At 35.0% G+C, this 13,846-nt stretch overlaps 1 protein-coding gene across 3 annotated transcripts in view; it reads right to left on the bottom strand.

Annotated features, from left to right (window-relative positions):
- Positions 1-677: 677 nt before the first annotated feature.
- The window catches only part of LOC110465937, a 19,452-nt gene continuing 6,283 nt past the window's right edge, over positions 678-13,846 (bottom strand). Inside the window, exons 1-4 of one of the 3 annotated variants that reach the window (XM_021522123.1) lie at positions 7,829-8,037; positions 4,295-4,561; positions 2,687-2,882; positions 678-2,366 (exon numbers count right to left, since the gene is read on the bottom strand). In XM_021522123.1, coding sequence (XP_021377798.1) covers positions 2,132-2,366; positions 2,687-2,882; positions 4,295-4,561; positions 7,829-7,847 — 717 coding nt within the window. In that variant the 5' untranslated portion in view covers positions 7,848-8,037 and the 3' untranslated portion in view covers positions 678-2,131. Of the gene's footprint in view, positions 2,367-2,686; positions 2,883-4,294; positions 4,562-4,700; positions 4,737-7,828; positions 8,038-13,846 lie in introns of those variants that run through there. The other 2 variants (XM_021522126.1, XM_021522124.1) reach the window with 2 other exon arrangements.

The following is a 13,846-nucleotide window of genomic DNA, read 5'->3' as shown; positions in this document are numbered from 1 at the left end:
CACATACACACACATACATGCACACATACACACATGCACACATGCACACATACACACACACACACATGCACACATACACTATACACACATACACACATACACACATGCACATATACACACATGTACACATACACACATACACTATACACACATACACTCACACACATACACTATACACACATACACACATGCACACATACACACATACACTATACACACATACACACATACACACATGCACATATACACACATGTACACATACACACATACACTATACACACATACACTCACACACATACACTATACACACATACACACATGCACACATACACACATACACTATACACACATACACACATACACACATGCACACACACACACACACACACACACACACACACACACACACACACACACACACACACACACATGCACACATGCACACCACACATGCACACATACATGTACACACATGCACACACACATCATCATACATCAACAGACCTGCACTTCGTCTTAAACATATATGCACGGGAGAAGTCAATTGATAAGTTGGAAAAACTTACCGACTAATCCCTTTGTCAATATGTTGTCAATACAATATGTTTAAACTAATATATGCACCCTTCAGTCTCAGATAAATGACATAGACAAGTACCATTATACTATACTGTGGATTTATTGAGTGGGATATTACAGTGTTATGAATATATAAATAAATACTACACAACAAAATATACATAATGAAGTATATTAACTTTACAATTATAACAACTACCTCACTCCTAATGCATTCATATCGCTATGAATGCAATGTCAGTTGGCGTCCAATGACATTGACATCACTTACGTGTACACTGTGGTACATACATCATTAAGGAGTATGTCGACCCTGTTTATTGAACACATACATGCGCGTTAGAAAAAGGAAGTCAATTATCATGGTTTTTTCTTCTATATATAGAATGTTATTATACATTTAAATATCAGAATAAACGCGTGTTATATTAACACGCTGATATAGTGTATGGTTTCACATATTTACAATAAAACGTATTGTACTTCATAGAAAATGAGTTTCATGCAAAGCAAGAGAAACAGTTCATGCAATCTCTATCTATATTCAAATTTATGTCGATTCTGAAACTTGTAGATATTGGATGGTATGCTTACAACATTAACTGCTATTTTACCAACTTTGAAGGTAGACATTTTGTTAGATATCAAAAATACAGATCGGACGTGAAGCCCCTGTGATATATCCAAACACTGTTAAACTCAACTTAGTTCAGAAATAATAACGCTTGAACATCTTTACTTCATTGCGTAAGGACTGGATAATGTACAGACGAAAATAATGCATGTCCTGCATCAATTATACAAAGTATGTAACTGGAAATGGTACGACATAATTTTACAAATCGAGTCCTGTACATTTATGCTGAACAACCAGTTTGTCTGTTTTTAAATGTAACATTTTCGGGTATAATTCCTGGCAAACCTGCAAAGGTTTATGCAGCCCTTACAAGGCTTTGTCGAGGCTCGCCTGAAAGCAGCATCAGCTTACTGGGTTCGATCTTATTTCATAATCGAACAACTCTGGTCCAACCGGTTCAACCGTTTGTATAGCGATAAACGAAAGCGGCTCTGGGTGTTGTAAGGACGAATGCCGGGGAAATCAAATAATAGAGACTTATACAGAAATATCATAAAAAACAGATACTGTAACAATGTATTCACGTGTATTAACAGAACAGTCACTGTGTATTAACAATATATACCGCTTTTTTCACTGCTGACATTTACAACACTTGTACTGTGAAGTGATAAAATGTGCCGAAAGTCTGCAATAAATCACTCCAGAGTTACAAGAGTCCAGGTGAGACAGATCAATAGAAACGGAGTGATAAACGTCTCATCGCTCTGGAAAGTAAAGGAATACCGCCACATGTCCTTGTCAAAGACGTGTGTTCAACAATGACAATGAATAGAAATGTACAGTAAGTTGAGACGTTTTTAGAACTCTCGCTGTTTGAAGCTATCACCATATTGCGTATCGTTGATTATAATGAAGCACGTGTTCCTAGACCTTTGTCCACTTGCTGTTATAATTCCCTTGTCCCATAGGATCTATTTGTACACAAGGTAGTCAGAAACGGTGGTGTATCGCACTGACCCGCACGTGCTCTCGGTCTCCAACTTTAGTCTGGACTGGTGTAGCCGGGGATACGTATTCCACGGAGGGTACTCTACATCCGGGCCATACGTAGGGGAACTGGTTCCGGAGGAAGAGACGTACGGGGCGCCGTCTATATTCATGGAAAAGTCATAGGCTGTTGATGTCGTCGTGGGCAGTGACGTCATACTGCAGAAGAAAGCACGGTGAGACCAAATCATATTATTGCGAAATCGACAAATTATTTTTTCGTTCAATACTAGTCCACATTTATTTTCAAGTTTAAGACATTTAAACTAGAAAAATAATCCAATATTTCCTTTTTGTGTCATTGTCTGATAAAATATGAGGACCAAACGTTTGTTGATTTTTACTTGAATTAATTAATAACATAATAATCTTTAAAAAATACTACTTTTACCTGAATTTAGGTAAATATTTATCTATGAAATTACATAGAGAATAAATTTTACGTTGATCTTGTCATAGAAACGGATTCTATAATGTACCTGTCGACAGCTCTGACATGCGCAGGTCGAGCCTCTACCTGCTTTATAGAAGTTTCCAGACGTCGGCGGAGATAGGCCAGGTAGACGATCGCGGCGATGAGTGCAATGAACATGAACGCGAGAACGGAGACAGTGATAACGTACGGTAGAGCCTCGGTCTGAGATATAGCCCCGGCAGATTTCTGAGGACTGTGACCTGTAAGTAGAGACATTAGATATGAGGGTCAGCAGTGCATCACACTGTACATGTGTCATTTAAAGTTAACGTAGAAGTTTGTTTCGCTGACATTCGATTCTCGAAATGGATAGCAGAAGGACCTACTTAACGCTGTTCTGTCTGACAAACACTAAAGGGACCGCGGAACCAAATGATTTTCCATAGACGATAGTGTTAACGTTTACCACTGTCCTGGTTAAATGGAGTTATCCACACTGGTTTACCTGACCTCATTTTGAAGAATAGCATCTCACACAACTGTAAAAAAAAATATTTCAAAATTCTGCCAATTTGAACTTTTTTTTTATATGGGGGCTGCCATCTTGTATTGAATTTGGCACCAAAAATCGAACAAAATTTACAACAAATTACACACTTAATAAACTCACCCAGACAAAACCAGACTTGTTTTTTTTCTTTTTATACATATTACATCTATATATATTGCTCAACCCACACATGAAACTTTTGAAACTTCTGCCACCTTCATATCCAACCAGCCGGCCCCGAGGCATTCACCTTTCTATTAAATCTTCTGCCCAAAAGGGAAAAAGCCACAATCTATTTTTGATTTGGTTCCGTGGTCCCTAAAGAGAATCGTGAGATATTTGGAGTCCAGGGATTCCGCTGTCCACAGTCAGATCGTATCGCTTACAATCGCCCGGTGATTATGAATGCATGCGCATTGGGAGTATTGTGAGCACAGCAGGCTGAACATTGTTCGGAAGTTCAAAATATATTATATCAGCCGATAGGCACAACACTGGAGAAATCATTGACTTATGCAGATACATGTTAAGTAGTTTGTACGTCTCTGACTAATGTAATCACAGACTTAGATCTAATTCCATGATATAATCAAATAATGGTGAGTATTCTCTGACTGTAAAGGTGAAAAACTATTAAACCAGTACAATTGTTAATTTTATGATCATTTTATGTTGAGTTGAACGAACATATATTTTGCCAATGACACGTGAATACATGTGTGCGGTGAAATGTAATGTCACTAAGAACATTTCATCACGCCGTCACTTGAGTTTCAATGTAGAGAGCGAATTATATAAATATCAATATTTAAGTTTTACGTAGATGCTACCTTGTATAACAACCATTTCTACATTTGATATTTATATAAGGAGATACGACACAATGCCATATTCAATGATTACATCAAGTTCACTATTTCAAAGTTAAGTAAATAATGGTCTCTGATATTTTCTAAACTGCAAAACTGTAAAAGAAGGTAAAGAATTATCAGTGACCCATGTTTGGTATTAAACTATTCTGTCACCTGACAAAAGAGTCAAACTATTCATACCTCAAACCCGAAAAGAAATATATCGGATAATATTTCGAATGCACTATGTTGATTTCATAAACTGTTTTACCTGCGATGGTCAGATCATTGGATGGTGACTTAAATCGACTATCCCAGACGTTGCCATGGATACAGCGAGGAATTGGCTTGTTCCAGTGACCGTTATGAAGACATTTTAAAAAGGGGTCGCCCTTTAGTCGATGTGTTTCCGGTGCAATACAGGATATGACGACGCTAGTTCCCGGATGTCGTCTGTATGTCGTCAACTTGAACGAGTCACTGTTGTTTTTCGTTATAAAAATGTGGCGTTTGGCCAATTCTGGGCACATCACTAACCCTGAAAAAAATAAAACGGAACAGTTTAGATCGAAATAAACTATAGACACTATATACATTAACCACTACACATATCTAGTTTGACAATGTTTACAATAAACAACCAAAATGTCATTTACTATCCACAGACCGCTCCCTACCGTAAAGGTTTAGGTTGATGCTCGGTAGGAAGTGCACTGCATGCTCATTTGAACAACAGCAAAATGATTAATTATGGTGTCGCTATTCTGTACCATGGGTCAGTAATGAAAAGGAAATACGCCATTTCCTTGTTTGACTCAGGAATATTAAACTCCTTATATATAATTTAAAAAAATATAAAACAAAATAGATATATAGCGCCTGTTGATTTACGTATACCCCAATGTAAATATGTAATAATATTTCCTGTGTTACATGTATGTACAGTGTAAGTATATAAGAAACCTGCTATAAAATTGGAATCGTTGTTATTTGTGTGAGCATATGGGGAGACAATTATTTGTAAGATTGTTAACATAATAAAGCGAATTTCCATTCTCTCGGTATTTTTGATATGACCGTTGAGAACCAAACGTATAGTTATAAAACGAAGACCGCTTGTGGCGTGAGGTGATTATTTTTCCAACATTTTCGAATCCTGAGTTATATTTTCCACCATATATACAAACCTATGTTGGTTATATATCTAGTAAAATGTTATTAAAGTCTTTTTCGTGTCTACCTCTGTGTTCACTCGCCTGTGACAAACAGGGTGACCTTAATACAATTATTATTTAAATTAAGCTGTGTCAATATTCGTCACGTTATACCTTTATATCTTCATTTCAAAATAAGCTGCGCGTTTTTATCATTGTTGAGACTGTGGACAATTGTCCTGTTTGTCTATATAACATGGATATACTTGGGATTTTTTTTTTAGTGGTGATTTAATCGACAGACTATAAACAATTAACACTGATGTCATGCTTTATACCATGATGTTTATTTCAAGCAATCAAAACCACCAATCTATCGACATTTCTCGTCAACACATTAAATCGCGGTAAGTTTGGCGGACATTCTGATAGTGACCTTGACAGGTTTAAAGTCGATCTAGAGTTAAACATAATTGTGTTTTTCAACTAGCAAATCTTCAAAAAAATACATAATTAAATGCGTGTACCATAATTCGACAAAGGAACTAGTCCCTCGGCTTGCTTGTTTACATTGCGGGGACGTTTTTGGAAAAAAAAACCGCTGGTCAGTTGGAAAATAATCCATGCTCATGCATGATTTATCGTCTAATAGACATGATTATTACTAATGAAAACTGTCGTTACATCAAAGACATGATAGATTTGTATATGAGACACAGACTAATGAAATAATGCTATTAGGCAAATGAAATAGAAACATTTCAATTCATGAAAATTCATAGGGATCAATTAGAAAGGATGACTGATGGTATTAAAAAATGATATAAGACGTTAAAACGGAGTCATATAAGGCTCGATGGTTGTACAGCTGTAGTGATAAATAAACATCTGGAAACATTTAGCTTACAAAATGTGTAATGGATTACAAACCAAACGAAGTTGAACATCAGGGGGTACAGCATTAAATATGAATTTCTTTATTAATTCTGATGGCAAAACAACTTAATACTATCCATTTTTGGTGAATTATTATTGACACTGTATCTGCAATGGTCTTTTGCGGCTACCAGGTGGCGTTGTAACAGAAAGCTAGGGTGTCTGACGGTGTGCTAGGGTAATTGATTAGGAATAAAACAGTGTATAAAGTTGTATAATGACAAGATTCTATAAGGAAACAACGTTTTTCTTCACCTATAATTTGTTTGAATATATTTTTTAATACGATGGGACGATCAATTACTCTCTAGATATGATATAACATTGATGGAAGACACCACTGTTCCGACAGCGCGGCGCTAGGTAGGTGGCGCTCTGACTTTACAGTTTATGAAAGTTTGTCATGTCGGTAGGTGGCGTTCTGACGATACAGTTGATGATGCTACAGGTTAAAGTAGTTTGTCGGTAGGTGGCGCTCTGACGATACAGTTTTGATAGTTTATCGGTAGGAGGCGCTCTGACGATACAGTTTATGATGCTGCAGGTTATAGTAGTTTGTTGGCAGGTGGCGCTCTGACGATACAGTTTTGATAGTTTATCGGTAGGAGGCGCTCTGACGATACAGTTTATGATGGTAGGTGTCGCTCTGACGTTACAGTTGATGGTAATTTGTCGGTAGGTGTCGCTCTGACGATACAGTTTATGATATATATTGTCGGTAGATGGCGCTCTGACGTTACAGTACATTATAGTTTGTCGGTAGGTGTCGCTCTGACGATACAGTTGATGCTAGTTGGACGGTAGGTGGCGCTTTGACGATACAGTTTAGGCTAGTTTGTTCGTAGGTGGCAATACTCGATAACAATCACCAGTAAATACGTCCCAGCTTGTTAACGCCCAGTAGAGGTGATGTTTAGCTGTTATTTCACCTTAAAATATGATAAATCATACAGATACAATCTATCCAGATGTTACTCTGGGCGAGGACTTACAGAATAGCTATATAGAACAGTTCATGCTTCTCAATGAGGAAAGGCTTATTTGTGTAGGAGGGTTGTTTCAGACTGTTAATTTATATTTGCTGCTGTGGTAAAAAATAATTGTTGGTGAAGCGTGACCAGGTTCTAATTAGATGTTCTCTCTTTAACTTTATCCGAACAGCCATCGACAGCTACCATTTTGTGAACGGCGCAGTAATCGCTTTGATCGATTTATTAAATCAGATTAATTTGGTTCAGCTTGTCACAGATACAAAGTCGTATATTTAACTATATAAAAGATTTCAGTTTATCAAGGTGACCGAAATTATAATAATATTCTTTATTCCACACACGTAAGGCAGCAATCATACCCGGATGTAGGAGGGGGATCCGGGAATAGCTTTATGTGTTACTTCACAACAAAATAATTTGCTGAAATTAAATTTCACCCCGAGGACAAACTATAACAGACAAGGCGGGAACGACTCCATCCTACAGCGTAAACATGTCTCTGACATTAAAAGACGCATTTCTGATGAGGTCATGCATGTCGTCAACAAGTAACTTATATTTCAAAACTCCTATTTTTGATAAATCATTATGATCATCAATTAAATAGTCGCTCGTCTCCATGGTTACCGTCGGTAAACATGGCTTTTCGAAGTCCACCGCAGTCCTGCTTTATCAGATTAATTCCTAGTATCACATTTCTAATGTTTTAACTGTGGTACTTACTCTTCATCCTGATAATCATTCCCTGAGCTCAGCGGTATCTAGATACATGCACGTTGTAATTCTACTTCCACACGTTAAACAGGTATAGTATACGAGAAATGTGGTAGACGACGTCACTCTCTCTAATAAATACACACATTTGTTCACAAATCTGTTTGTTACAAATATGTTCCATATCTATATCTATATATATTCAAGTGCATCGCCAATCCTTAATTCGTTTACTACACTGATCTTACATATACACTGGTGACGTATTGTTGACTCATTATATGAAGAGAACTATGTCATATATCACATTTGTACATAAGTCAAAGAAAACAGCAGACACACTAGCTGGCTTACATTTCATATTAAGTTATATGCTTAACATAAATTTTCATAAATTTTCATAGAGGTTTTTAATATTTCTAATTGGCTCGGCGTACAACTATATTATATAGTCCGATCATATTTCAAAGTTGAAGGGAATTCGCATTACTCTCATGAAACTTCGGGTTAGTGTTTTATGGGTGAGAAACAGGTAAAGTGAATATTAAACATAAACCATTAATACAGACATCATACATGTAACATTGTAACTAACACAACGTCGTCACGGTCTGGTCCACACTGGTCCTGTCTGGTACCAAACGTTTCTGAGATCCCCAGGTAACCTGCCCCATTATTCCTCGTCTGAATAACTGTCATAGCTAGACATCAAGTGATGCCGATAACTTTGTATCACAGGCACACGCATGTCTCCCATATAGTGTATAGCCAGATATTAATGGAAACACATCGCACACTGGCCTACATACCTCTCTTTATTTGGATGTGTTTACGATTTGTTGTGACTTATCCTTCTTGGCAAACGTCTAATTGGAATTTTGAAGATTGATCTTGATTGAGATTATATGACATCATCGTACAATCACGCCTCACATATTGATTTAAGTACGAATCCAAATTAAAGCTGAATAAATCAGTTTATATATAACACTACAAAGATTTATATTGGTCAGTTAATATACTACACTACTATATATTTATAGTGGCCAGTTTATATATTACACTACTATATATTTATAGTGGCCAGTTTATATATTACACTACATAGATTTAAAGTGGTCAGTTTATATATAACACACTATATATTTATAGTGGTCAGTTTATATATAACACTACTATACATTTATAGTGGTCAGTTTATATATAACTCTACTTCAGATTTATAGTGGTCAGTTTATATATAAAACCACTATATATTTATAGTGGTCAGTTTATATATAACATTACTATATATTTATAGTGGTCAGTTTATTTATAACACTACTATACATTTATAGTGGTCAGTTTATATATAACACTACTTTAGATTTATAGTGGTCAGTTTATATTTAACACCACTATATATTTATAGTGGTCAGTTTATATATAAATCTAAAGTAGTGTGATATATAAACTGACCACTATAAATCTAAAGTAGTGTGATATATAAACTGACCACTATACATTTATAGTGGTCAGTTTATTTATAACACTACTATACATTTATAGTGGTCAGTGTATATATAACACTACTTTAGATTTATAGTGGTCAGTTTATATATAACATTACTATATATTTATAGTGGTCAGTTTTTATATAACACTACTTTATATTTATAGTGGTCAGTTTATATATAGCACTACTAAATATGCTTATAGTGGTCAGTTTATATATAGCACCACTATATATTTATAGTGGTCAGTTTATATATAACACTACTATATATTTAAAGTGGTCAGTTTATATATAACACTACTAAATATATTTATAGTGGTCAGTTTATATATAACCCTACTATAAATTTATAGTGGTCAGTTTATATATAACACTACTACAAATTTAAAGTGGTCAGTTTATATATAACACTTCTTTAGATTTATAGTGGTCAGTTTATATATACCACTATTATAGATTTATTGAGGTCAATTTATATATACCACTACAAAGATTTATAGTGGTCAGTTTATATATTACACTATTATGGATTTATAGTTTCATTTATGTTCAGTTCCTAGCTATCACTTCATAATAAAATGTTTTATTATTTCTAATTGTTCAGTTTTCAGTTCATACATAACTGTATTAGCGATATAATTGTTTAATTATGTAAAGTTTTCAGATCATACATCATTGTATTAGCGTTATTATTGTTTAATTATGTAATGGTTTCAGATCATACATCACTGTATTAGCGTTATTATTGTTTGATTATGTAAAGTTTTCATTTGATACATATTTACATTAGCGTTATTGTTGTTTAATTATGTAAAGTTTTCAGGTCATCCATCATTGTATTAGCGATATAATTGTTTAATTATGTAAAGTTTTCTGAATATACATCACTGCATTAGCGATATTATTGTTTAATTATGTAAAGTTTTCAGATCATACATCATTGTATTAGCGTTATTATTCTTTTATCATGTACAGTTTTCACAGTTATTACATCATTAGCGTTATTTTTCATTAATCATATAAAGTTTCGGTCTAATTATTACATCATTAGCGTTATTATTCTTTAATCATATCAAGTTTTCAGTCTAATTATTATATCATTAGCGTTATTATTCATTAATCATAAAAAGTTTTCAGTCTAATTATTATATCATTAGCGTTATTATTCATTAATCATATAAAGTTTTCAGTCTAATTATTACATCATTAGCGTTATTATTCATTAATCATATAAAGTTTTCAGTCTAATTATTATATCATTAGCGTTATTATTCTTTAATCATGTGAAGTTTTCAGTCTAATTATTGCATCATTAGTGTTATTATTCATTAATCATGTAAAGTTTTCAGTCTAATTATTACATCATTAGCGTTATTATTCATTAATCATATAAAGTTTTCAGTCTATTTATCATAACATTAGCGTTATTATTCATTAATCATGTGAGGTTTTCAGTCCATACATCATTGCATTATCGATATTATTGTTTAATGCCGTGGTTTTTTTTAGTTCATACATTATTACATTAGCGTTTTTATTATTTAATTATGTAAAGTTTTCATTTCATACATCATTGTATTAGCGTTACTATTTTTTAATGATATAAAGTTTTCAGTCCATATGTCATTGTATTAGCGTTATTGTTGTTTAATTATGTTACGTTTTCGGTCCATATATCAAGATATTAGCGTTTTGATATTTGTATATTATTATGTTTCTCTGTCCATACTTAATAGTATTATGAGTTTCACAGTGAGACTTCAATAAAAATATCGATCTTGTTTTCTGGTTAAAGATTACCTTAAGTTTTTTAATTGTTTTTGAAATTAAAGATAACATTATGATTTATTTACTATTTGTCGGAACACTGCAATTTGAGTTGTTATAGCAAGATATAAAACGCGTAAATATATAAGAGTTTTTGTATTATTTATTAGTTGAAGTGAACCAAAGACTGCAAAATCATATGATATCTCTGCACCATTAAACATGGTGCTATAATTTGCTGTGTGACGATTTCAGGACGGGACTGTACAGTGTGACAATAATAAGATTGATATCTACAGAGTGCCGATAAGTTTCACAATTAAATATGCAACTTGACAAAAATTATTTGTTGAATATGTCCCATGTTTTCCAGACATTAATTGAATTGGTTTATTTTTAACTTTAAACAACACGATTGCAGTGTATGCAAAACATCCAACATTACCGTATATGATGTACATGTGTAAGACTACGTTTTTAACCCAGGCCGTGCAAAACCATACATATGTTTGTGTAACATAACGAAAAGCTACGGTAGTCTGTTGATAATATTGATGTTTTGTAACAAACGCCTTAAGGGTTAGGTTCGTTTTTTCATTATCCGTTATGGTGATGGCATGATGAGTGATGAGTATGATATATGTGTCAGGGAGGACACAGCAGGCAGGACCCAATGCTACGATACTCTGCAATAAACATTTAGTGGCTGCAAGCTTTTCTATCTTTATAATATCGATTAAGGGTAATTTAAAAAATAAATAACATATTGCTTTGTTTGTGTACTATTTACGTAACATATACCTGTAAACAACATTGATAGCACAGTTTAAGGTATTTAATTTTAACTGTCAAATAATAATACTGTATTTGTTTTTATATCATAAATCCCAAAGTTACAACACTTCACTATAACCGATACCACTTTCTTACTATTACACATAGGAAAGGGAAGCAGATACCACGAACATACCATAGGAAAGGGAAGCCGATACCACGAACATACCATAGGAAAGGGAAGCAGATACCACGAACATATCATAGGAAAGGGAAGCCGATACCACGAACATACCATAGGAAAGGGAAGCAGATACCACGAACATATCATAGGAAAGGGAAGCAGATACCACGAACATACCATAGGAAAGGGAAGCAGATACCACGAACATATCATAGGAAAGGGAAGCAGATACCACGAACATATCATAGGAAAGGGAAGCAGATACCACGAACATATCATAGGAAAGGGAAGCAGATACCACGAACATATCATAGGAAAGGGAAGCAGATACCACGAACATATCATAGGAAAGGGAAGCAGATACCACGAACATATCATAGGAAAGGGAAGCAGATACCACGAACATATCATAGGAAAGGGAAGCAGATACCACGAACATATCATAGGAAAGGGAAGCAGATACCACGAACATATCATAGGAAAGGGAAGCAGATACCACGAACATATCATAGGAAAGGGAAGCAGATACCACGAACATATCATAGGAAAGGGAAGCAGATACCACGAACATATCATAGGAAAGGGAAGCAGATACCACGAACATATCATAGGAAAGGGAAGCAGATACCACGAACATATCATAGGAAAGGGAAGCAGATACCACGAACATATCATAGGAAAGGGAAGCAGATACCACGAACATATCATAGAAAAGGGAAGCAGATACCACGAACATATCATAGGAAAGGGAAGCAGATACCACGACATTGCATCAAGAACGGATAGCCCCTAGATAGGAGAGGAAGCTGAATATTCCAAGCTTTGTTTTTGTTTTATCTTAGAAGCCAACATTGATTTATCTGAAATTGATTGCATGGCCTTGGCAAGGTCTATCTCCTGAGTAGTATTCAATTACAAGTTATTAAAAGTACATGTATATGATTTTGAATTAACCAGTAACCCTCTTATGCTTGAAATTCATACAATGTAGGGTTTTAATTTAACTTCCCCATTTATTTCAAGAGCAGCTAAGATTTGGAAGTCCACCTTTTTGGAACCTAGTATCACCGATTAGTCGTAAGAGGACGAAACAGCTGTACGGTACAGTATATGGTACAGTGTACGGTACAGTGTACGGTACAGTGTACGGTAGAGTGTATGGTAGAGTGTATGGTACAGTGTATGGTACATTGTATGGTACAGTGTATGATACAGTGTACAATACAGTGTATGGTACAGTGTATGGTACAGTGTATGGTACAGTGTATGGTACAGGGTATGGTACAGTGTTCGGTACAGTGTACGGTACGTACAGTGTATGGTAAAGTATATGGTACAGTGTTCGGTACAGTGTATGGTGTAGTGTATTGTACAGTGTATGTACAGGATATGGGACAGGATATGGTGTAGTGTATTGTACAGTGTACGGTACCGTGTATGGTACAGTGAATGGTACAGTGTATGGTGTAGTGTATGGGACAGTGTATGATACCGTGTTTATTACAGTGTATGGTACAGTATATGGTGTAGTGTATGGTACAGTGTACGGTACAGTGTATGGTAGAGTGTACGGTACAGTGTACGGTACAGTGTATGGTACAGTATATGGTACAGTGTATGGTACAGTGTACGGTACAGTGTATGGTACAGTGTACGGTACAGTGTATGGTACAGTATATGGTGTAGTGTATGGTACAGTGTACGGTACAGTGTATGGTAGAGTGTACGGTACAGTGTACGGTACAGTGTATGGTACAGTATATGGTACAGTGTATGGTACAGTGTACGGTACAGTGTATGGTACAGT

Source organism: Mizuhopecten yessoensis, unplaced genomic scaffold (genome assembly GCF_002113885.1).
Source record: "Mizuhopecten yessoensis strain PY_sf001 unplaced genomic scaffold, ASM211388v2 scaffold11109, whole genome shotgun sequence".
In the NCBI taxonomy this organism is placed as follows: domain Eukaryota; kingdom Metazoa; phylum Mollusca; class Bivalvia; order Pectinida; family Pectinidae; genus Mizuhopecten; species Mizuhopecten yessoensis.
This window is presented reverse-complemented; position numbering and strand designations above follow the sequence as displayed.